General features: G+C 42.6%; 1 protein-coding gene across 2 annotated transcripts in view; it reads left to right on the forward strand.

Annotated features, from left to right (window-relative positions):
• The window catches only part of TDRD12 (tudor domain containing 12), a 75,537-nt gene that overhangs the window by 36,773 nt on the left and 12,636 nt on the right, over positions 1-26,128 (forward strand). Inside the window, exons 9-24 of one of the 2 annotated variants that reach the window (XM_069550308.1) lie at positions 259-335; positions 3,345-3,425; positions 5,010-5,070; positions 5,445-5,552; positions 7,879-8,064; positions 9,893-10,049; positions 10,520-10,647; positions 13,773-13,964; positions 14,203-14,331; positions 15,164-15,281; positions 15,871-16,010; positions 16,141-16,358; positions 18,771-18,870; positions 23,079-23,266; positions 24,545-24,779; positions 25,959-26,051. In XM_069550308.1, the coding sequence (XP_069406409.1) occupies positions 259-335; positions 3,345-3,425; positions 5,010-5,070; positions 5,445-5,552; positions 7,879-8,064; positions 9,893-10,049; positions 10,520-10,647; positions 13,773-13,964; positions 14,203-14,331; positions 15,164-15,281; positions 15,871-16,010; positions 16,141-16,358; positions 18,771-18,870; positions 23,079-23,266; positions 24,545-24,779; positions 25,959-26,051 (2,211 nt within the window). The remainder of the gene's footprint in view (positions 1-258; positions 336-3,344; positions 3,426-5,009; positions 5,071-5,444; positions 5,553-7,878; positions 8,065-9,892; positions 10,050-10,519; positions 10,648-13,772; positions 13,965-14,202; positions 14,332-15,163; positions 15,282-15,870; positions 16,011-16,140; positions 16,359-18,770; positions 18,871-23,078; positions 23,267-24,544; positions 24,780-25,958; positions 26,052-26,128) is intronic. The other variant, XM_069550309.1, reaches the window with a different exon arrangement.

The following is a 26,128-nucleotide window of genomic DNA, read 5'->3' on the forward strand; positions in this document are numbered from 1 at the left end:
TGACAAGACAAGTGAAAGTAATTACAGGACATCTTAAATACTGACTGTCTGAAAGGCTGGCTGCCTGCTATTTGGACACTTCAGTCTAGTGTTTATAGTGGTGGCCTCTCCAGTTCTTGGTCTGTTCATATCTGTGTTGCTTGGACCTTATCTGAGATGGTTGTCTATGAGAACAACTCCCAAGGAATTTTGATGCCTCAAGAGCACGTATGTTGCTAGCATAAATATTCATCCTGAAAAAAATTTTTTTTTTTACAGTGTGTTGAATCTTCAGTGTGCTGGCCAACAAAGAGAGGCATAACCATATATGCCAATCCAGACACACCAGCTGCAAGGTATGATCTGAAGATCTAGTGTAATTGACTAGAGACTTAAGTATAATATTGTTTTATACAGTGTCCTGTAAGATTGATGATGGGAGAACATTCATTTTCAAAAAGAGTGACCCTGGAAATTTTGATTAAGCATATATTTAAAAGAAATATGTTTGATAGCTGGCTAGCAGCACAGTTTTCCAAAAAGTGGTAGTGATTCTGGAGTCTCCTTGTTACCTTGTCAGACAGAACTGTGTCTGTAAGGCAGATGTCTTGATGTGAAGGGTGGGTATATGTGGGCCCGATGGCAGTTCAGCTTGGTGGGAAGTGAAGAATGGTTTCTTGTATTCTTGAAGATGAGCTTCCAAGTCTTTGTGACCCTGTCCTCAGCAAAATCCATGTCAGTGATATTAATGGGAAAATGTGATATTATGCACTTCATATAGAGTAAAAGAGCTTAAAATAGGAAGCTTCCATTTCTCCCCTCCTGGACTTTATGCTAGTGTTGCCATACATTGTATTTATACATTTGTTATAGATGCTGAATTCTGTTGTTCCTATTTAAACAGTTTTTCTTTGAGGGATTTAAATAAATAATAAGAGAAATTATTATATATTTACCTATGTAGTTATCATCCATGCTTTTTACTTTTTGTGTAGATCCAGATTTCCGTCTGGTACCGTTTTCCTTTTACTTGAGGGACTTCCTTTACTATTTCTTGTATTATATTTCTTCCTTTACTGTTTCTTGGGTCTGCTGGTGATGAATTCTTTCAGCTTTTATATGTCTGAAAAAACTTTGCTAGGGTAGAATTCCAGCTTTCAATTGACTTTCCCCTGTACTTTAGCGATGTTGCTTCACCATCTGCCTGCTCATATTGTTTGCAATGCAAAGTCTACCATCGATATTTTTCCTTTGTTCCTCTGCTTGCAGCATGTCTTTTCCCTCTGTTTTTAGGGTTTTCTCTTTATTGCTGGTTTGAACAATTTAATTATTGTATGTCTTGATGAAGTTTCTCTCATGTTTCTTATGCTTGAGGTTCATTAGCGCTCTTCATTTGTAGGTTTCTGTCTTCACTGGGGCTTTCCTGATAGCTCAATGGTAAAGAATCCACTTGCAATGCAGGAGACCCGGGTTCGATCCCTGGGATGGGAAAATCCCCTGGAGGAGGGTATGGCAGCCCACTTTAGTACTTTTGCCTAGAGAATCCGGTGGATAGAGGAGCCTGGCAGCCTGCAGTCCTTAGGGTCGCACAGTCAGATACAACTGTGCAGCAGCTAAGCAGCAGCAGCTGTCTTTTCATCAGATTTGATAAGCATTCAGCTGTGTTATTCTATAAATATTTTTTCTGCACCTGCCATTTTCTTCTTTTTTGAGACTCTTATAAGACAAATGTCTCTGAGGCTCTGTTCATTTTTTCAATTTTTTCTTGCTGTTCTTCGTATTAATAGTTCCACTGGTCTATGTTTAATTTAATTGACTCTTCTGTTATCTCCATTTTGCTATTAAGCCCATTCATTGAATTTTTTATCTGATGTATTATATTTTTTGTTCTAAAATTTTCATTTGATTTTTTTATAGTTTAAATTTTTGCTGGGAAGAAAATAAAACTGTGTCATTTAAGAGTGCTCACCTTTCCTTCTCTTACGGAGCATGGTTATAATAGCTTCTCTAGGGTGTTTTATAATTCATGCTTCTGAGCTGTACTGGGGTTGGCACCTGTTGGTTATTTTTTCCCTCTACAGCTGATCTGATTTTCCTTATTCTTTGTATGTTGAGTAATTTTGGATTGTACTCTAGATACTTTGAATATTAGGGCATGAGACTTTGGTTTAGAATCTTCTGGAGAATGTTGATTTTGTTGTTTTAGCAGGAGGTCATCACTCCCTTAAGGTTCAGACTTCAAACTCTGTCTCACTTGCCGTGGGTGGTGATTGTGACACTGTTTCCAACTCTGTGGTCCACTGCTTTGGGTCCGTTCTGGACACACTCAGTTTGGGATCAGAGTGGGACTTGGGGTGGGTGTGGGATTCCCCCCACCCCCGGCTCTCTATCTCTTTTTTTCCCAGGACTTCTGCTTACATTCACCGTTTTCTAGATGTTCTCGCTCCCTGTTCCTCTGACCAGATAGATGGTTTCTGTGTGTGTATGGAGAAGCTACCATGCAGTTTGTGTGACTGGGGCTGCTTGTGGGATAAAATAGCAGTGGAAATAAAAGAAGAAAAAGAGACGGAAAATTTCCCTCATCCAGTCTCCAGACCACTGGGTCCCCATTTCCTGGCTCATTAGAGGGAGAAAGAAGTTCCTCTTGGGGTTTTAAGTGGCCATGTGTGTGGTTCAGCACCACTGCGTGCAGCTCCATGACCAGAGCTGGCCTTGGGGTTAGACCAAGAGGGGAGAGGGCCAGGATTCCTCACACCCACTGGTCTCAGGCCCCTCTTTGCTGTTCTCTGGCTTGAAATATATTCAGCCGTCCTCATCTGACGCTCCCGCACCTGCACTGATGCAGATTCCTTGATTGCGGAGGGTCCGCTGTACTACACTGTCTTATATAAGGGACTTGAGCCTCCTTGGATCCCCTGGGGCTCCTGGGATCAGTACCCTGCAGATACTGAGGGATGACGGTAGAGACTTTCTCAGGTTTGTTGACATCTGCATCCCCTGCACCATTCTGCAACTCGGGCCACCCTCGTGTCAACACCAAGAGTGAAAGCCAGGACATCCCCCATGATTCTGGTGGTTTCTCACGTTGGGACTTCCTCCCCTGTAGTTTCATAGTTCATCCCGAGTTTCTCGTCGTAATCCGTAAGGGCAAGAGGCTGTAGGGGGCTTGCTCCCTCTTGGCAGCCCGGGGACTGTCAAAATGGTCTTCATACTCAAGGGCTCAGTTTCAGTTCTCAAAGAATTTACTTAAGTTGATCCACTTGTTCTGCAGTGGTACCTCTCAAATTTCCTCCCAGAAAATAAAGATATTTTCAGATTTGGAGTAAATGGATTCAGAAATTTTAGCAAATGTTTTTGATTTTTAGTGCTTCATGTCAAAAGTCAAGTGAGAAGCCACTTAGATCAGCTGAGAAGAAAGAATACAATGAGAAGAATGGCTGTGTGAAGTATGGATTTTTTTTTTCTTGGCCTAAATTTTTTATTGAAATAATTGTAGAAAAAGTATAAGCAGGAAGAATTTATATATGATTTTATGATTAATTTCAAACCTGCATTCCCAGTGACTCAGTGGGTAAAGAATCCACCTGCAGTGCAGGAGACACAAGAAACACAGGTCCAATCCCTGGTTCAGGAACATCCCCTGGAGGAGGGCCTGGCAACCCACTCCAGTATTCTTGCCTGGAAAATCCCGTGGACGGAGGAGCCTGGCGGGGTACAGTCCATGGGGTCACAAGAGTCGGACACGACTGAAGCACCTGAGCACAGCACAGCACACACACAGGGTCTTCTACAGGCTTTGAGGTTAGTTTTTTCTTTTTCATTTGCAGGGCAGATTCTTCTGTTTAAAGTTTTGTTCTGCTATAAATAGTCATTCTCTGCCTCCCCTTCCTGAATCTCTTGTCAAGTGAACAATTTTATGAAACAAATTAAATATAGTTGATCTTTTGGGGGCTGTTGATTTTATATGGGTTGGCGCTTGCTTTCTTCCTAGTTTTCTGACATAAAATGAATCTACCACCTGCTGGAGAAAGTAGGTATTTACAGTGTGAAACTTGGGAAGTTTTTTTTTTTTTTTTGTCCTGCCAGATTCACAAAGTACTCACTTGCAGGCAGGTTGTTAGCAGTAGAGCAATCTCTTCATTTTATACTTGTTTAATCCACAACGCATTTTTGTACCAGTTTTTATGATTTCTTACCCTACCAGCCTAAAAACACTTTCACATTCCAAGTAACTGTGGCTGCTCTGAAGCCATCAGCGTGAGAAAGCGTCTAAGACAGTTCAGAAGTGAGCAGATTGTACAGTAGCCACTAACTGGGATGACTGGGGAGAGGGTCGTTGCCCTATGGCCATCTTGGTGTCCTGACTCCCTGGAGGCCGCTCTGTGGCCCTGTGACATCCCAGCAGGAGGGCCTCACGGTATCCATGGCCAAGGGCTCTGAACGCTGCCCCATGGAGCCCACTGGTCTTGGAATGGTTGTTAATGCACCAGAGTTGACATGCTCCTACGCAGGCATCCCTCCACCTAACAGCTGCGAGTAGTGATGCTCCAACCAGTTATTTTCCTTGAACCAAAGACTTTGCATTATCCATGTAGCTCATTTCTTTTAGCCTCATGCCCTTTACTTAGAACCCTCTGATGAAATGACATGAGTTATTCTATCAGTCTGTTGTGGGTTCCAGAAAACCTTGACGTGATTGAAGAGTAAACCGCAGAAAAGGACAGCGGCAGTGGGTTTCTTAGAAGGAACACGAGTTAGTGATCATGCAGTCTTTCTCCTTGTCCAGAGCCAGTGGTCCTGGGATCGGCACTGCTGTGCAGAGCAGGGCCCAGTGGGGGAGGGATAGGGGCAACAGGAGACTGGCAGACCCCCCAGAGCCCTTGTGTAGCAAAGGACAGCGTAAAACAGAGAGCGGTAATGTCGTGGCCATGCCTATAGTTCACTTTACCTCTGTCACGGAAAACTAGAATAACAGCTGAACTGAAGAGCACTTCTTTTTCCTTCAAATGATCCTTTTGATTATCTTATAGATTACTGCAGTTTTTAAACCCTGATCCTTTGAGAGCTGATGGTATCTCTGATGTACAGCAGGTATTGCAACTCCACCCCCCCACCTCCCCCCCACCAAAAGAAAAAAAACTGTTCACTCTTTAAATCCCATCCCTCCTTTCCTCTAAATTTTAGACATAAACAAATTCCTTGCATGGAGAACTTTACCTGAAGACGTCCTTTTAGAAATTACCTAATAAATTACTGCTTTAGAGACATGGCTCTTTTGGCTCTCTTTCTGTTTGGGTAATAGATAATCTTCCTTTCATTTTGGTTATTTTGATGGGTTTTGATAAGCATATAAACCTAGGATTTTACACTGAAACCAGACTCTCATGTCCTCTTCATCTCCGTAAGGTTCTTGGTATTCTGTGCTAACACCATTGGGCAGAGCCATCTAACACCTGTGTTCTTAGTTGCAGAAGCTGAAATCGGGGTCTCGGCAGCCCATGGCAGTTTTGCGAAACAAGATTGAGCCCTGCTTATCTGTCGAGACAGCACCACTCTCAACAGACCTCAAAAAGGTGATGGGATTCATAAAGGAACTCTGACCTGTTGTAATGTAGAGAGATTTTTAATAAACAGTTCTGAGGTTGCATTTCCATAATTTCTTTGCTTTTGAAATTCCCTTTTAAGATTTTGTTATTTCTCATTTATTCTTAAAGTTCAGGTTAACGTCTTATAAGTAAATAATTCTTTTTGTGGGGAAACCTAATGCTTTTGTGCAGTAAGTTCTCAAATGAGCCTCTGAAAGGGAGCTCAGAAGGAGCACAAGCAGTCGGGGCAGTTAGAATGTTCTCCGCATTCTGTTCAGAATTGCATTCTACAACTGTGGTTTCACTTAGATCATCAATTTCGAGCATCAGTTTAGATCATGTTTATCTGCTTCCCTCTTGATATTAAAAAAAAAAAAGTAAAAAAAGAGAAAACCCCGCAAGGATGAATAGAATGAGTGTGAAGTCTTTATTGGGCAGGAAGTTTCTTACAGGCTTTTGGAAGATGGAAAAGCATCAGCAGAGGGCGGCTGGCCACCGACTGGCCACTGAGGAAGGGGTGACGTGGGGAGGGCTCTGAACTGCTCCCCTTGTTTCCTGAGCACCCACAGCAAGCTTCTCAGGAAGGAGACGGAGGCTCTGCTTGGAAACACCGAATGACCCTCGAGAATAACCTTCAGGCAATGCTGTTGTTCAGTCCTCCCAGGAAAAAATGCCTGCTTGCTGCCCGTCTCCCTTCAGTGATGGGACTCTGACGTAGTGCTGAGCTCCAGCCTGCCTACAGGTGTAGCCCAGCATTTAGTGTCCTCGGTGTGAGCAGCCTCCAGGGATCCTTGGACATTTTGAAGAAAGCCTTCACCTGGGGAAAAAGGAAAACAAACTCTGAAACAAACGATGTAGGGAATGAAAGAAAACATGAGAAAATAGATATCCTCAGATAAGAGAAGATATTGCTTGACTTCAACAATAATAAGGTGCTATAAAAAAGAAAAACAGATAAAAAGGGGTCTGAGGTCGCTAAGAGTCGGACACGACTGAGCGACCTCACTTTGACTTTTCACTTTCATGCATTGGAGAAGAAAATGGCAACCCACTCCAGTGTTCTTGCCTGGAGAATCCCAGGGACGGGGGAGCCCGGTGGGCTGCCGTCTGTGGGGTCGCACAGAGTCGGACATGACTGAAGCAACTTAGCAGCAGCAGCAGGAATTAAAAATACTATAGAAAGAAAAAAACAGATATGAGAGGTAAAATAGAAGTTAACATCAGAAAGTGGAACAGAAAGATGGAAATGGGGGGAAAGAGAATTTGAGAATCAGTTTGAGGTCTCATATCTGAATAGGATTTCTAGAAAGAATGATGAAAGAGGGCAGAAAATCCTGGGCATAGCGCATGGACACTCCCTAGACTTAATGGCTGTGACTTTCTAAATTAAGAGAGTTTGCTGACCCCAGACCCAGCACAACTGAGGAGCAAGAGCGTAGACGCATTGCTACGAAGCATCTGAATTGAAAGGTATCCAGAGATGCTGAAAGCTTCCAGGGAGAAGAAACCCAGCCCTGGAAGGGTCAGCAACCAGGATGGCTTCAGACTTGTCCATGGGTCACCAGAGGAGCACTGACTCCAAAATATTGGTGAAAAGTGACACTTCCAACATGGAAGTCTCTAGCCAAACCACTAGTGAAGAGTGAGGATGAAATGAGGCATTTTCACATGTGCAGAGTCTGAAATTTCCTTCTTCTGTACCCTTTGTCGAGAAGCTGCCAAAATTTGTTCTCCACCAAACCAAGAAATTCACCTGAAAAAGTTACAGAGAAGAGGTGACGCTGCAGGAAGATCCCAGTCCCGGGTACAGCTGGGGCTCAGGGCTGGGGTATGAGGTCTTCAGAGAACTGACGGGCTGGCTGGCGAGTTCAGCCTTGTGGAGGAGTGCATCCATGCAGCTGGAGAGTTCTGTGGAACATTTGGGGGGGTTCATCGACAGTTATATACAAAAATAAGCAAACAAAAGGCATGTTTGTTTTGGGGAATTACAAAACAAAAACCTTGCAAGTGGAGCTGATGCACCAGCAGTTTATCAGAAGGAGGAAGAGAAACCACGTCCTTGCTCTGGTAAGCATTAAGTACCTGCTCCTTCAACACGCTGCCTATTGGATCCTTTCAGTCTGAAGCCCAGAAAAGCAGAGACTCTTTGAGCAGGAGTTCACTGCTGGAAAATGTCTGGGGGGACTTACTAAGTTAGGTGTTGGAAAATACCAGATTGAGCGGTGAGTACTTGTTGGGGTAAGGTAAGCAGTGAGAGGGGTCTGTTAGCTTTCTGTACTTTATTGTTGTCTTGGTTGTCATTGATGTTTTGTAGGCTCTTCAAAGAAATAAGTTTCCAGGCCCCAGCCACACTGAATCTTACTCTTGGCCTCCCATAGCACGTGGCTGCGACGTGGTGGTCATTTCTCACTGTGGAAATGACCCTTTGTTGTACCTTCCACCAATGCTTACGATTCTGCAAACAGGGGGCTGCTACAAGTCATTGCCAAGTAGAAACGGAGTAAGTTGAAGACAGTTTTGTTTTCCAACAAAATGGATTAAAAGTTCATTTTAAACTTGACGCCTGACTTTTGGTTAAGTTTAGGTTACATTAAAATTGAGAACAGAGACTGTCCTGTGAGAAACTCTTCTCAACACAGACACTGATTCTTACCGAGAATCCCTAGTTGTTGGCAGTTGTCTGAGTCAGGAGAGTCCTGGCTTTTCGTGGTGAATGTGCAGTTTATAGAATTATTTCACTGACTAAATCTAATTGTCACAGCAGCCCCTTGAGATGGTCAGGCTGTGTGTTGTTTTCACTATTTTATAGATGAGAAAATTAAGCTCATGAAAAGTCCTTACCTGCTGACAAGTGTGACAAGACGTGGGAGTTGAATTTAGATTATCTTTTAAAAAGTTTTACTTACTTGGCTGCATGAGGTCTTAGTTGGGGCATGTGGGCTCTTCCGTCGTGGCGCACCGACTCTAGTTGCAGCGTGTGGACTCTGAAATTGTGGTGTGTGGACTACAGAGCACCAGGGCTCACTAGGTCAGTGTGCGGGCTTGGTTACTCCGCAGCATGTGGCATCTCAATTTCCTGCCCAGGGATCAAACCCACATGCCCTGCATTGACAGGCAGATTCTTAACCACTGGACCACTGGGGAAGTCCCATGAATTTAGATTTTCTGTCATCTTGTCCCTATCACTGTTTTGTAATCCTACTCTATTTTTCCCAAGCATAAGAATCGGAAAATAGCTGAGAAGCCAGATGGAAAGGGGAGAAGGTGGATGTGAGGGTCTGTTGGTGGGGGTGTACCATCCGCTTTGTTGGGGTCTGGCTGTCAGGGAACTGATGAGTGTGATCTATCTCAGTTCTTCTCCCCAGAGATATACTACGGGTGGTTCCATCACTCATTATAAGGTGAAAAATAGCAGTACAGATTTCATCTTAGAAAAGATAATGGTTTATCTAATTATGCGTTGTGGTTTGATGAGTTTTCTTTGGAAATCTGCATTGTCTGTGTTATGATGTATTGACTTAATAATATTAAGTGGGTGCATTTATATCACTCAGCTGGCAGCTGACCCCACTGATGAGAGGCAGCTTGTCTTGAGATTGGCCTGGCTGGGCCAGGAAAGAATGTCCAAGCCTGCCACTTGTGGCTGTCCTATTTCGTCCGTGTCTCCAGGGTCAGCCTGCATTTAGGTGTGAGACCTGGAAGCTGGTGCTTGCCTGGATCTGCATAAAAGAAAGAGCAGACTTGTTCTTGTCTTCAGTTAATTGAGGCCGTGTGTTCAGGAAGGTGCCGGCAGACGGTGCCCCTTCGAGAGAGATCCCTGAGGCACAGAGGAGAGCAGGATTCAGGTGGTGCAGCAGGAATCTTGCTTTCCTAAGGAAGAGATGGTAACCTTTTTCACAGCCCTTTTCAGGAGGCTGTTAGTGCATCCTTGTGCGGTCTGGAGCCAGACTGCCTGGCTTGAGATCCTGTTGCTGCTGTATGTTCAGCTGCGCAGCCTTGGGCAACTGCTTCACCTCTCTGCCCTAGGCTGCTCCTCTGTGAAATGAGATAGGACCTCGCCTGCCGGTAAGGGAACTTTGCAGATGAAATGATTTTTACTTGTGCACAAGTGATTTTTAGTTTAGACCCTATCAGAAGCTGAGTCAGTGTGTCTGAATCCATTCTAAGGAGATTATGTTTTGGCTTTTCTGACCTACATGACAGTGATGATGGCAAAAACTTAGTAGTGCTTACTCCATACAGAGAGGTGTCCTGCATGCTTTTATGTACACTTTTCTGTGATTTTTAACCTTTGTCCAAAATTATATTGAATTTGTTTGTCTTTGCAGCCTCTGGCAGTCATCGTGTGTCCTGGTTGGAAAAAGGCCCAATTTATTTTTGAATTATTGGGAGACTATATCGCATCCTGCAGACCTCTTCATCCTGTGTTGTTAACAATTGGACTCCACAAAGATGAAGCCAAAAATATGAAGCTTCCAAGGGGGTGTAAGCAGCCTTTCCAGGCTATTTGGTTTTCCCTAGAGCACACAGTGCAGCCCAGCTCAGGCAGACCTGGGAGCCACCCAGGGCCTGTGTGTTGGCCGGCCTCACTTATCAGCTGTGTGTCTGTGTAGGTAGTCAGGGTGTACTCTTGGCTTACATCTGTTTCACTGAGAAAGCTCTGTGTTTTCATTGATTTATCAACTATGTAGTAAACACCTACTGTTTATTTAGTGTTGACTAAAACCCCACCCTGCCTTTCAGGAGCTCAAAACCTGGTGGAAACCCAGGTATTTAATCAGAAAATACAGGGGCTGGCCCAGGCAGGCCTCTTGTGTACCCACCTGAGTAAGAAAAACAGGTTTTTATTTTAGTAAAAGGCATTTCTAGAAAGTGTATGAAGTCTTAGCAAAGGAGATGTTAGAAACACGTGTGGAAACTCTAAAGTGTTAACTCTGTTTTCTTTTAAAATGTAGGCAATGTGGTTGTTACAACACCACATAGTCTCCTGAGACTTCTCCAGTATCAAAGCTTGTTGTTTCTTAGACTCTGTCACCTACTTTTGGATGAAGTGGAAGTGTTACTCTCTGAAGCTAACGAGCAAGTAAGTGTGTCACGTTCATTCAGATGTCATTGCTACTTAGAAACATTTATATATGTGTGTGTGTATATATATCAGAGAAGGAGATGGCGCCCCACTCCAGCACTCTTGCCTGGAAAATCCCATGGACAGAGGAGCCTGGTGGGCTGCAGCCCATGGGGTCCTGAAGAGTCGGACACGACTGAGCGACTTCACTTTCACTTTTCACTTTCATGCATTGAAGAAGGAAATGGCAACCCACTCCAGTGTTCTTGCCTGGAGAATCCCAGGGACATGGGAGCCTGGTGGGCTGCCGTCTGTGTGTGTCGCACAGAGTCAGACTCGACTGAAGCAACTTAGCAGCAGCATATATATATAGAGAGAGAGAGAGAAAATTGAAAGTCTTTTAGAAATCAGGAAATGTGTTTAGTTGGGAAAAAGCTGCTTAATCTGAAAAAATTTTCCTTTTATCTGCTGTAATTAAGATGAGAGAACATTTATCTGAATTTTCTACCCAATGTTAAAGTACTTTGAAGAGCAAACATTCTTTCCTAGGGAGATTTTTCTAAAATACTTAATATTTTTCTGGTTATAAAATCAATAATTTTGTTTTAGAAAATTTGAGAAATAGAGAAGAACACTTGAAAAACCCCCACATGTGTAATCTTAACACTCAGAGGTAATCAGTTGTTCCTAATTTAGAGTATTTCTTTCCTTTTTGTAATTCTGGTGTCTGTTGATACATATAATTAATGTCCAATTCAGTTCAGTCGCTCAGTCGTGTCCGACTCTTTGTGACCCCATGAATCACAGCACGCCAGGCCTCCCTGTCCATCACCAACTCCCGGAATTCACTCAGACTCACGTCCATCGAGTCGATGATGCCATCCAGCCATCTCATCCTCTCATCCCCTTCTCCTCCTGCCCCCAATCCCTCCCAGCATCAGGGTCTTTTCCAATGAGTCAACTCTTCGCATCAGGTGGCCAAAGTATTGGAGTTTCAGCTTCAGCATCAGTCCTTCCAGTGAACAGCTAGGACTGATCTCCTTTAGGATGGACTGGTTGGATCTCCTTGCAATCCAAGGGACTCTCAAGAGTCTTCTCCAACACCACAGTTCAAAAGCATCAATTCTTCAGTGCTCAGCTTTCTTCACAGTCCAACTCTCACATCCATACATGACCACAGGAAAAACCATAGCCTTGACTAGATGGACCTTTGTTGGCAAAGTAATGTCTCTGCTTTTGAATATGCTATCTAGCTTGGTCATAACTTTCCTTCCAAGGAGTAAGCATCTTTTAATTTCATGGCTGTGATCACCATCTGCAGTGATTTTGGAGCCCCCCCAAAATAAAGTCTGACACTGTTTCCACTGTTTCCCATCTATTTGCCATGAAGTGATGGGACCAGATGCCATGATCTTCATTTTCTGAATGTTGAGCTTTAAGCCAACTTTTTCACTCTCCTCTTTCACTTTCATCAAGAGGCTTTTCAGTTCCTCCTCACTTTCTGCCATAAGGGTGGGGTCATCTGCATATCTGAGGTTATTGCTATTTCTCCCAGCAATCTTGATTCCAGCTTGTGCTTCTTCCAGCCCAGTGTTTCTCATGATGTACTCTGCATAGAAGTTAAATAAGCAGGGTGACAATATACAGCTTTGACGTACTCCTTTTCCTATTTGGAACCAGTCTGTTGTTCCATGTCCAGTTCTAACTGTTACTCCCTGACCTGCATACAGATTTCTCAAGAGGCAGGTCAGATGGTCTGGTATTCCCATCTCTCTCAGAATTTTCCACAGTTTATTGTGATCCACACAGTCAAAGGCTTTGGCATAGTCAATAAAGCAGAAATAGATGTTTTTCTGGAACTTTCTTACTTTTTCAATGATCCAGAGGATGTTGGCAATTTGATCTCTGGTTCCTCTGCCTTTTCTAAAACCAGCTTGAACATCTGGAATTTCATGGTTCACATACTGCTGAAGCCTGGCTTGGAGAACTTTTAGCATTACTCTTTAATGTTATCAGGACCTTATTTTGTGTATTAGTTTGTAACTTGCATTCCAGTGAACAGCACTGTGCGTACTGCTACTCACTATTCCCTAGCATGATTGTTATTGTCCACCTAATATTGAATCCTATGGGGACAACATAATTTGTTTTATAATTGCTCTATATTTGGATATTTAGGATCATTTGTGTGTGTGGCTGAAGAAACACATCTCTTTTGCACACATTTTTCTTAGGATAAATTACTAGGAAAGGGATTAATGGATCAGAGGCTGTGAATTCTTAGAAGGCGTTTGTTGGAAGCAGTGACAGCCTGGAGCATTCCTGTGGGGGCAGTGGTGGCCCCAGCGTCAAGTCCAGGCTTTGTTACTTCCTGACTGTGTGAGTCTGGGCAGGGTTCCTGAACTCGTCTAAAGTCTCAGTTCTTATTTGCAAAGTTAATATCTGGACCACTGCCTCGTACACTGGCCCTTCTGAAAGTGTAGATGAATTTGCACTCCACCAGGCAGTGTACCAGAGGCCACACACGCTGGACCCCTAGCAGTAGGAGGCCCTCGTCCAGCTTCCTTTTCCAGGCTGATTGTTACACATGGAGTCTGATTTACTTCATCTCTGGGTCCTTGACAGTTTGCTGAATTGAGCATTGATTCATACTGGCCATTTGTACCCAGTCTTTTATGAGCTGCTGTTTCATTTCCTTTGATTGTTTTCTTTCAGTGGGATTATCTTTTTCTACTTAGTTTGTACAGTAGAAGTTTTTATATAAGGCAATTAATCCTTTATTACCTCTGTTAACCCCTGATTCTGGGAAAGGTTGAGGGCAAGAGGAGAAGGCGGAGACAGGATGAGATGGTCGGTTGGTATCACCTACTCAATGGACATGAGTTTGACTGGACTCAGGGAGATAGCGAAAGACAAGGAAGCCTGGCATGCTGCAAGACGTCGGATTGCAAAGAGTTGGTTGTTTTAATTTTGTCTATATTCAACATTTTTCCTTTTTAGTCTTTTTTTCTTTTGCTTTAATGTTTAAAGACTTTCCCCATTCTGAGAACAGAAAATATACACTCTTTCCCGTTTATGTTCTGTCAAACTAATTCTTAGTTTCTTTTGAAATAAAAATGAAATTAATTATACTAATTTTTTAGATGTTTGCTATATTAGATAACTTTAAAAAAAACATGGAAGTTGAAGAAAGGGAATCTGCCCCACATCAGATTGTTGCAGTTGGAGTTCATTGGAACAGACATATAGAGCGTTTAATCAAAGAGTTCATGAATGACCCCTACATCGTGATCACAGCCATGGAAGAGGCTGCCCTCTATGGCTGCGTCCAACAGGTATTGCGCTGTGGGTGCGCATGGTGGGGGCTGGTGAGCACAGGCCAGTAACCTTTATTCATGGCTTAATATTTAAAGATTCCTGCATTGATTTCATATACAAATCTGGAATTATGTATTTGAATTTCTATTGCTTTTTATACCTTCTCTACTAAAGTTATGACTTTTCTATAAAAAGGAAAACTGGAGCACCTTGAACATTATTAAAAGTCCCACTGTTTTTACGTTTCTTTACCAGGTAGTACATCTTTGCTTGGAATGTGAAAAAACTTCTACTTTACTCCAGACTCTTGATTTCATCCCAAGTCAGGCACAGAAGACCTTGATCTTCACCTGTTCTGCAGCTGAGACAGAGACAGTGTGTAAGGTGGGCCCTGCCACGCATAGAGTGCGCTTATGGCTTGTTTACACTGTGGCTGAATCCGCAGTCCTCAGGGAATTGCTGGAATAGTTAAATATTTGACAAGAAAACAAAGGTTTATAAATTCAGCATCAGCACAGGCTCTGCCAGAAAGCAACACTGGTGGCAGTAAGAAAGGACAGCAGGGCCTGACACTGAGGCGTCAGAGCCAAAGGGACCTGGCTGAGCGTGGGAAGGAGCCGGTTCATGCCCAGGTGGCGGCCTCCTCTGTCCCCTCTGTTTAAGAAAGTAGAGATGCTGACACTAAGATGTATCATCATTTTAGCCAGAGAAGCCAAATAAATTGGCCAAAGATTTAATCTAGGTGTGCATGTGAAAACTATAATGTAGAGACGAGGCCACACAGAAAAGGAGCAGCAGTGCATCCACATTTCAACAAAAATGCACTCGGGGGTGTAGCGGACAAACCCTCCTGACGATAGTACCATAAACTTCATGTGCTCATATACATACCCCTACAGAGGTGAGTGTACATGCACATAAGTACACACACACACATATGTATGCACACATTATTTTAAAAGGAAGAAAAATAGTTTCAGCAAAATAATATTTGTTTCACTAAAGCAAGTTTTTAGATATAAACGATAGAATTTTGAAAGCATATTTATTTAAATTTACAACCATCTCATTCTTAGAATTAGTGGATCAGTGAGGTAACCCCATCACAGATAATTTTAAATGGTATATATTGATGTAATTGATAATTATTGATGAAAAATTATCTCTTAAGTTTATATTCCTGAGTGTGAACTGGCCCCTTTGGTTTCATCTTCAGGTGGTAGAAAGCAATTCCATATTTTGCTTGAAAATGCATAAAGAAATGATTTTTAATTTAAAAAGTGTTTTGCAACAGTGGAAGAAGAAGTTAAGTTCTGGTTCTCACATTGTGTTAGGTAAGTATTTTAATTTCTACTTCTATTTAGAGAAGGCTGAACTAATAGGAATTATTCTTTGATTGATTGATTTACCTCTTTTCCAAATTTATTATTCTCAGATTTAATGAGAATGTATTAGTAATGTTAATTTCAAAGTAAAAATTAACTTCAGTTAATTGATGTTGAGGTGAAATTCAGCTATCTCCAGGGCAGTGGTCAGCAACCCTTGGTCTAGATGTGTTCCCTGGAGTCGAGTTTAAGGATCACTGTCATATATATGTATGCCTGTGATGAAACTTGTCTTCAATGATCGCTAAATTTGGTATTGGAAATACAAAAGTCAATTTGTATTAAATAAGTGAAAACATCACATGGGTAGCTTAGATTTGTAATAGAGGCATTTTTCCAGTTAAAAAGGAGACTATTTTTTCTGAAATTTAATGACTGAGCTTTGAAGTTTGGGGAAAAGAAATGGGAAAGAAGTTTCTTTGTATCTCAGCAGTAAAATAAAATAACTGCTTTGAAGTGTGGTTCCTGGAATCTTCTCTGTGAGGTGCGTGTGGTGAAATCCCAGCCTCCCTTGAGACTGTCGCTTCTTTCTCCCCAGCCCTGACAGACGACTGCATCCCACTGTTGGCCATCACCGATGCCACGTGTGTTATTCACTTCAGCTTTCCTTCCTCACCAAAAGTTTTCGGTGGACGCCTGCATTGCATGTCTGATCATTTTCAGAGTTTAACTGAACAGGTTTGACTAATACGCATTATTTAATATTTCACTAGCATTTTCCACGTAATGACAAACTTAGAGTCTGTAAAGTTTTACCATTTAGACTGATATGGATGATTCACTTCCTTTATTTGCCCCCAATTTTAAGGGTTCTGCAGAACAGGGAGATAAAAAGACCAAATCTGTCTTGCTGCTATCAGAGAGAAATGCCTGCCACGCAGTTGGTGTCCTGCGCTACTTGGAGCGAGCAGATGCCAAGATCCCTTCAGAGCTGTACGAGTTTACTGCAGGGGTTCTGGAAGCCAAAGAAGATAGAAAAGCCAGAAGGCCTCTTTGTCCATATCTTAAGGCTTTTGGTTTTTGCAAGTAAGCCAGTCATCTTTTTTTTGAAATACAATATGCAGTAAATTGCACAGATGTTAAATGTATAGCTTGAGGGTGGTTATATAAGTAATGCAACCCATGGGAACCACACCCAGCTCTGAAGGACCCTCTTAGAGGTCCTTTCCATCTCCTCCTCCAGAAGTAACCACCCTCATTTTATCTACCAACACTGACTAATTTTGCTAGGTTTTGACTTTTATATAAATGGAATTGTGGTATGTTCAGCCAGCTATCTGTGGCATTCGTCCATGTATTGGCATTTTATTTATTTATTTTGTGGCTCAGAATTCCACTGTGTGATTATATCTCCATTCATTCTCCTCTGATGGGCCTGCGAGTTGTTTTACGTATAAAGCTGCTGCGAACACTCTTGTACATGTCTTTTTGTGGAAATGTCACCCATTTCTCTTGTGTGTCTACTTCGGATTGGGATTGTTGGGTCATGAGGCAGACACGTTTAACTTTGCCAAAGTGGTGCGTCACTTTATGATCCCGTCAGCTGTTACGAGAGAGTTTGAGTTGCTCTGTATCTTCACCGACTGTTAGTATTCATGGGGGCACGGAGTAGATCACTGTGATTTTCATACGTGTTGCTCTAAGAATTCATGAGGATGAATGTCTTTCCACATGATTGTGGGGCACATGACCGTCCTTTTTTGTGAAGTGCCTGTTCAGGTCTTTCTCCGGTTTTTTAAAATGGGAAAGAGGTGTTTATGAATTTGTAGGAGTCGTTTGTTTATTCTAGATACAATTGTTTCGTCAGAGATATGCAGATATGCGCTGAGAATCTTCTCCCAGTCTGCGGCTTGCCTTTTCGCCCTCTTTTAGTTAGTTAGCGCGTTTTGGCTGCGCTGGGCCTTCGTCGCTGTGCTCGGCCTTCCTCCAGCTGCAGTGAGCAGGGGGCTCTTCTCTAGTTGTGCTGCGCAGGCTTCTCACTGTGGTGGCTTCTCTTGCTGCAGAGTTCAGGTTCTGAGGCGCTCGGGCTTCAGGAGTTGTGGCGCTTGGGCTCGGTAGTCGTGGCTGTGGGCTCTAGAGTGCAGGCTCAGCACGGTGACGCATGGCCTTAGTTGCCCCATGGCATGTGGAATCTTCCCAGACCAGGGACTGAAGCTGTGTACCCTGCATTGTCAGGTGGATTCTTAACCACTGAACCACCAGGGAAGTCCTCACTCTTTCAAGAGTCTCAATGAACAGATATTTTTAATTTTTATGAAGCACTTTACAGTTACTATTTTTTGTGTGTTCTTAGATAAGAAATATATGCCTATCTCTAGATTATGACATTCTTCTCTGTTTTCTTCGAGAAGCTTTATAGATTTAGCTTTCACATTTAGGTTTGTAATCTATATTGAGTAAATTTTTGTGTATAGTGTTTGACGTGAACAAACTTTTTCTGTATGGATAATCCCTTGCTCCTGCTTTCTTTCTTTCTTTCTTTTTTATTTTTTTACTTTCTTTATTTAGAACATCATTATGTTCTCACTGAATTGGTGCCTTTGACATAAATAGACAATAGTATATGTGATCCGTTTGTGGATGCTCTCTGTTACGTTGGTCTACTTATTTGTTCTTAAACCAGTACTGCACTTTCTTAAGGTAGCTTGTACTATAGTGGGTCTTGGAAAATGGTATGTAAGTCCTCCGACTTTGCTCTTCTTAATGATTATTTTGGCATTTTAATTCTAATGCATTTCCATATTCATTTTAGTATAGGCTTGTCAGTTTCTTCAAAAACATCGCTGGAGTTTTGACAAATGCATTTATTCTGTGGATGAGTTTGGAGAGCACAGGTCTATCTTAACACTCAGGAAGTCTCTTAGGGATCCAGACACGATGCCAGTAGCTGGTCAGTGGATCTCTGGGACTAGGTAGTAGATGTCTGATAGATATCCACTGCATGGAATTTAAAGATAACTGTTGAAATTAACTTTTTTTTTTGATTGTGGTACATTATACACGTTATTAGGAACACTTTCCATAATGCTTTTAAATAAAATACTGACTTTTAAAACTGAAGCTTTAACTATTTCTCAGTTTGGGTTAAGTGGCTCCTGGTTTAGAGGTTCATTGGCCTCTGTTGTAGGTTATACTGGTGTGTTTCTGATTCAGAATCTTTATTTTGAAAGTATATTTTGTTTATTTACATGTTATATTTAAGGCTGTCTGGAGAAATGATGTAGTAACTCTGTCCTTTAAGTTTACTCAGTGCCAGTTAATTTTTAGGATCCCTTTCCACTTATTTACATACTGTTAGTGTCATCTAAAGGATTTTAATATGGTTACTTTACAGCATCTCTGATTTCAATTATAGATTAATTTTCTTGAAGGATACTTTAAAATTCATGTTGAAAATTATTTTTTTCTGGGCTTAAAATCCTGTTCTTTTGTTTTCAGAGACAGAAGGATCTGTCCTGACCGGCACCGTGTTAATCCAGAAGTAGACATACCAAGGAAGTTATCCAGCCAAACTCTACCGGTGCTTGGATACATAAAAGTAAGTTCTGTTAAAGATCCTTTGTCCAATGATTAATGGTTAGTTTTAATGAACAAGTTTCATTTTTGAGAGGTAGAATTTAATAGGATGTAATTATGACAGTATTAATGTACCTCCATTAATCTGACATTAGGTATATGTTCTTATATGGTGCCTTATTTCAAGGTACCAGTTTGTTCAGAAAACGAAGATTAAATTGGGAAGATAGATAAACCACTTAAACAATTTAAGGAATTTTTAGTTTTATATATGTATTTATATATACTTGAAATTATATATATATGAAATATATATATATTTTATTTTTAAATATCTTGTTTTATATAAATATCAGTTCAGTTCAGTTCAGTCGCTCAGTCATGTCCGACTCTTTGTGACCCCATGAATCACAGCACGCCAGGCCTCCCTGTCCATCACCAACTCCCCGAGTTCACTCAGACTCACATCCCTGACACCATCCAGCCATCTCATCCTCTGTCGTCCCCTTCTCCTCCTGCCCCCAATCCCTCCCAGCCTCAGAGTCTTTTCCAATGAGTCAACTCTTCGCATGAGGTGGCCAAAGTACTGGAGCTTCAGCTTTAGCATCAGTCCTTCCAAAGAAATCCCAGGGTTGATCTCCTTCAGAATGGACTGGTTGGATCTCCTTGCAGTCCAAGGGACTCTCAAGAGTCTTCTCCAGCACCACAGTTCATCAAAAGCATGAATTCTTTGGCGCTCAGCCTTCTTCACAGTCCAACTCTCACATCCATACATGACCACAGGAAAAACCATAGCCTTGACTAGACGGACCTTAGTTGGCAAAGTAATGTCTCTGCTTTTGAATATGCTATCTAGGTTGGTCATAACTTTTCTTCCAAGGAGTAAGCGTCTTTTAATTTCATGGCTGCAGTCACCATCTGCAGTGATTTTGGAGCCCAAAAAAACAAAGTCTGACACTGTTTCTACTGTTTCCCCATCTATTTCCCATGAAGTGATGGGACCAGATGCCATGATCTTCGTTTTCTGAATGTTGAGCTTTAAGACAACTTTTTCGCTCTCCTCTTTCACTTTCATCAAGAGGCTTTTTAGCTCCTCTTCACTTTCTGCCATGAGGGTGGTGTCATCTGCATATCTGAGGTTATTGATATTTCTCCCGGCAATCTTGATTCCAGCTTGTGCTTCTTCCATTCCAGCGTTTCTCATGATGTACTCTGCATAGAAGTTAAATAAGCAGGGTGACAGTATACAGCCTTGACGTACTCCTTTTCCTATTTGGAACCAGTCTGTTGTTCCATATCCAGTTAAATATAAATAACTATTTTATATTTAAGCATTTTAAATACATGTATATTTATATAAAATATTTTATATTAAAAAATTTTTAATATAAACTTTGTTTCTTTATTTACTGACTGCACTGGGTCTTCATTGCTGCACATGGGCTTTCTCTGGTTGCAGCGAGCGGGGTCTGCTCTTCACTGCAGTGCATGGACTTCTCATTGTGGTGGCTCTTGTTGCGGAGCACGGGCTCAGTAGTTGTAGGGAACAGGCTTAGTTGCGCCACAGCATGTGAGACATTCCCACACCAGGGATCAAACTTGTGTCTCCTGCATTGGCAGGCAGATCCTTACCACCGGACGACCAGGGAAGTCCTCGGTTGTATTTTAAGAAAGAAAGTCATTTACTTCTGGGGACTATTAAAACTAATGTGATGATTACACAGCCCTTTTCAGAACATTCCTATGAATGTTCCTTTGGGGATATTCTGAGGTGCAAGTCGAATCACTGAGTTGAGCTGTCACTTTGCTGTGACTCTGTTTTATTGCTTCGCTTCTTTCTGAGTCTGAGTGTTCTGTTCTCGCCTTCCCTTTCCCCTAAGGGGCATCTGTTGGGTTCCTTCATACTTGTGCTCCCCTCTTGTGTGGCTGTGCTGTATTCGTTTCCCAGGGCTCTTGTACACAAGTTTATTCTCTCCGTCCTGGAAGCCAGAGTCTAAAATCAAGGTGCCAGCGGGGGGCTGTGCTCCATCTGAAGGCTCGGGAGGACCGTCCTCTCCCTGCCTCTCACAGCTTCTGTTGACTCCAAGTGTTCCTTGGCTTGTCTCAGCTCGTACTGCATCCCTCCAGGCTGTGCCTTCACCACCTCATCGCTTTTGCCTCTCTCTGTGCCTCTTACAAAGCACCCCTGTCAGTAGATGAAGGGCCCAGCAAGATAATCCACAGTAATCTCCTCACCTAGAGATGCTTAATTACATCTGCAAAGACCTTTTTTCCCAGTGAGGTCACAGTCACAAATCCTGGGAGCTAGCACAGAGATAGTTTTCTCTGGAGCAGATTGGGCGAGTGGGGTGAATCTCCATTCAACCCCGATACAGTTTTTATTGCTGAAATGATTTTTTTCTTTAATTTCTAATTATTTCCCAAGTTCTGTCACTTCATTCCTACAGTTTAAAATTGTGGTTTATGTTGTCGCTTTATATCATATATCACTTTTCTTAATTAATTAATTTCTTAATTAACAAGCTGAAAGGCAGCTTGTTTTGAAAGCAGAGGTTACAGTTTTCATCTGTTTTGTGGATACACGTTCTTAGTGGCTTTCATTGTGGCTAGCAACTTATTTGGCTGCTTATTCTCTTTTTTATTTTATAACTTAATATGGAATTTGACTTTGATACTTTGCTGTTGTTCATTTTTAGATAAAATTCCTTTCCCCTAAATTTAAGGAGGCGATGTGGGTCAGGATTCTATAATTTCACAGCGTTTTCACTTCTGTTGTTTCCATGTCTTGTTGAAAAAAAAAAATGAGAACGCAGTTTCTGAGATGTTTGAAATGCCCTGGCTCTGTGTCCCTCCCCCGAGGTGTGTCTGGCCTTTCTCCTCCTTCGTCTCTCTTATTCCTGGGTGGACAGTGTGGAAATCTCACGGGCCCAGCCTTGCCCCACTGTCAGAGTGCATGGAAATGTTCCAGCATCAGCTGCCCTCGTCACCCAGGCCCACTGTGCTCTCAGTGACTCCTGCTGCCCTGTGGGGTCTTCCTGTTCTCAGTCCTTCGGGCACACTCTTGCCTCCCAGTGCTGCTTCCTGCACGGACAGGGATATCTTGCAGCTCTTGTGGTGTGGGTGGTTGTTACACATCTGCTCTTTTGTTATTGTTATTTTAATTAATACATTTTATTTTTCAAGCAGTTTTAGTTTTACAGGAAAGCTGAGCAGAAAATACAGAATTCCCCTTTCACTCCTTCCTACCCCGACCCCACCAGTTTCCCCCATTGTTACTATTTTTCATTATTGTGGTACATGTGTGACAGTGATGAGCCAATACTGATGCATTGTTATTAAGTGAAACCTATCCTTTAAGGCTCACTCCTTGCAGTGTTCCTTCTGTAGACTTTGCAAATGTATGGAGACACAGGTAACCATTGCAGTATCACACAGAGGACTTTCACTGCCCTGAAAACCCCCTGTGTGCTCTACCCACCCTTCCCCAGAATTCCTAGCAGTCACCTATCTTTTTACTGTCTGTATAGTTTTCCCCTTTTCAAAATGTCGTATAGTTGCTGTCGTAGAGTGTGTAGGCTTTTTGAATTCACTTTTCATTCAGCAGTTTGCATTTAAGATTCCTCCTTGCCTTTTTATGGCTTATTAGGTCATTTTTATTGCTGAGTGTGCTACAGTTTATCCATTCACCTACTTGCCTTTTTATGGCTTATTAGGTCATTTTTATTGCTGAGTGTGCTACAGTTTATCCATTCACCTACTGAAGGACGTCTCGGCTACTTCCAGTTTTTGGCAATTATGAATGAAGCTATGATTAATACTCAAGTGCAGATTTTTGTGTAGGCAGAAGTTACTTGGGTAAACACAAAGGAGAGTGACTGTTACCTGTGATTGTATACAGTAAGACCATTTTGCTTTATAAGAAACTGTAAAACTTTCTAAAGTGACTATACCTTATGGCATTCCTACCAACATCTAATGAATTTGTTTTCTGGAAATGTTTACTATTTATGAGCTTCCCTTGTGGCTCAGCTGGTAAAGAATCCGCCTGCAATGCAGGAGACCTGGGTTCGATCCCTGGGTTGGGAAGATCCCCTGGAGAAGAGAACGGCTACCCACTCCAGTGTTATGGCCTGGGGAATTCCATGGACTATATGTATATAGTCCATGGGGTTGCAAAGAGTTGGACACGACTGAGCAAATTTCACTTTCACTTTACTGTTTATATTTCAGATAATACCCTTTTATGTTTTGAATGCAACAAATTACTTTGGTCGTATAGTTGATAAACATGAGGATCTTTGTGCAACTCTTAATGCTGAGATGAAAGAGTATTTTGAAGACTCCAGTAATAAAGCAACTGTTGAAAAGGTGGAGAAATTTGGATTATATGGGTTAGCAGAAAAATCAGTTTTTCACAGGTAAAATGTCTCTCTTTCATCTCTACAAGTTGTGAAGCATAAGGTAACATTAAATGGTATTGAATCCCTATTTTCATCTCTGTCCATCTGACCGGTGTGCATATACTGAGCCTAGCTTCCTCCCAAGAGGGTGGTGGCAGGGTTGTGTGCCCACGTGCCCAGCTCAGCTCTACTCCCAAGCTCTTCGGCCACGGGACTGCTGAGCACAGAGCATGGATGACAGGATGGTACTTACATGTGACCGTCATCGAGCTATCACTGTCCTGCACACACGTGCATCTTTACCTCATGGAATTCTTACAAATCCCCATAAAATGAGCACAGTTCTCATTTTACAGATAAGCTGACTAAGTCCCGGGCTTCCCTGGTAGCTCAGCTGGGAAAGAATCCACCTGCAATGCAGGACACCCTGGTTCAATTCCTGGGTCAGGGAGATCTGCTGGAGAAGGGATAGGCTACCCACTCCAGTATTCTTGGGCTTCCCTGGTGGCTTAGCTGGTAAAGAATCTGCCTGCAATGTGGAAGACCTGGGTTCGATCCCTGGGATGGGAAGATCCCCTGGAGAAGGGAAAGGCTTACCCGCTCCAGTATTCTGGCCTGGAGAATTTCATGGACTGTATAGTCCATGGGGTCACAAAGAGTCGGACATGACTGAACGACTTTCACTGTGTGTGTATACTAAGCCCTGGCAAGGTTACGTGAGCTGTCTAAGGTCAGCTCAGGAAGCAGCAGTCCACGTTCCATTCTGCCTCACATGGTGTGTGCTCCCATGTCTGCTGAGTGCCACACCTGTCCTCTCTTGATGATAGCCCAGATCGAGAACCTTGGAACATTTAACTTGTCAGATAAAGGAATTTCCTCTTTTCAGAATGCTACACTATCTTTTATACATAGGTATGAAGTGAAAGTGAAAGTGTCAGTTATGTCTGACTCTCTGTGACCCCATGGACTATAGTCTGCCAGGCTCCTCTGTCCATGGAATTCTCCAGGCAAGAATCCTGGAGTGGGTTGCCATTTCCTTCAATAGGGGATCTTCCTGAACCAGATATCAAGCCCGGATCTCCTGCATTGCAGGCTGATTCTTTACCATCTGAGCTAGTAGGGAAGCCCTTATACTTGAATTAAATAAATAAATCATGGCTAAGTGCTCTTGCTGACTCTAGCTGTTTTATTTCTAGTATGGAGTTAATCCATGCAGTTTAGGGGAAACTGCCGTGTGGTTTGCTTTTAGCAAGTAAGTCGAGGCGACATTAATTTCTCTTTGGGTCTCTGTGTTAGTCTGAGGCCACTGTTGTTCTGCAGGGTTCAGGTGTTGGAGATGAGTCAGAAGGAGGACACGTGGGCCCTGGATAATGTCCTTGTGAAATTCATAGATGAAGGCAGGACTGGACTCGTCACAAGAGACCAGTTGCTGCACCTTCCAGAAAGTTTCCACACACTGCCCCCACAAGCTGTGGAGTTTATCGTTTGTAGAGTGAAACCTGCGGACAACGAAATTGAATGGAATCCAAAGGTGGGTTATTTGGGCTTTTTGTATTTGTTGACTTCTAGAATATATTTAACCCAGAGTAAACATGGAGTTGAGGTATATTTGAATTTGGAGTACTGGGTTTGGGTGAAACGCTTCGTATTTCTTGGCAGGGATGCACTTCCCAGCGCTGTGCTGTGAACGTAGCTCTGCACCCTCAGAGGGGTGCCAGACATGATTGGCCATCATTATCAATAGTGCTTCCAGACTTAGAGTTGTTATAAAATATGCACTGTGCTAAAAATAAACTGTCACTTAAAGAGAATAAACAGTGCAGGTAGCTACAACAGTGGATACCCTGTTAACCTCCCTGGAGGGACCAGGTGATTCCACTGGAGTTGGGAAGATGGGCACGGAAAGAGAGTCCAGAAAAGCTTTCAAAGGAAGGGACGTTTCGTCTGGGTCCTTCAGGTAACTAGGTAGACCGGATAAGGCATTGAAAACGAAGAAGCCCACCTGTGCCAAGACACGGAGCCCACGACTGTCCCAGGTAGCCAGAGAAACCAGGTAGACAGTCTTGCTCATCGCCAGAGCAGTGATTCCTGTTCATAACAAGGCTGTTAATTCTTCAGGGGAAGGTTACGTTTCCTACAGTCTGATTAATAGGATATGAAAGAAGCCATTGTTGATGGCAAAGTAAAAAGTTTGGGTTGTAGACAGGGGCACTGAGAACAGATGCAGGGTACATCCTGAGTGCAGGTCCACGCTGTGGACGCCCCACGCCGCCTGTTTCCTACTGTGGGTGCACAACTCTCATTCCTCTGTCAGCTGTCAGCTGTCAGCTGTCAGCCTGTCTCTAAACGATGGCTGTTTATTTCTTGAGAAGTTAGATGAGAGTGAGAGAGAGAGTCCCACTGGTAGGGGAGACCAGGGCCCCTCAGCCCCAGCGTCACTGGTGTGAGCAGCCCCAGCGTGTGGCCTCCTCCTAGGGAGCAGCAGGAATTTTGTGTGCTTGGGACTTGGCACCTCTCCTCGTCCTTCTCTGCTGGTGGTTACCCATGTTGGTGTCAGGGCATTACGGCCTCCATAACCTGCTTCATGGGCTGGTCATGAGGCTCAAATGAAAGGCACGGAAAAGCTTCTTGTGAAACTATTGAGCACATACAGAATTAAGTATTTCTTTAAAGCTTCAGATAAATTTACTTAAGTGTATTATTTTTTCAGGTTACTAGGTACATTCATCATAAAATTATTGGAAAACTGCATGATGCAAAAGTGATACTGGCTTTAGGAAATACAGTTTGGATTGATCCAATGGTAAGAATACCATTTTCTTGAAAAGAAACATGTGTTTGAATGTGCTTAGTCCCTAAGTCATGTCCGACTCTTTGCGA

Source organism: Ovis canadensis, chromosome 14, assembly GCF_042477335.2.
Source record: "Ovis canadensis isolate MfBH-ARS-UI-01 breed Bighorn chromosome 14, ARS-UI_OviCan_v2, whole genome shotgun sequence".
Lineage (NCBI taxonomy): Eukaryota > Metazoa > Chordata > Mammalia > Artiodactyla > Bovidae > Ovis > Ovis canadensis.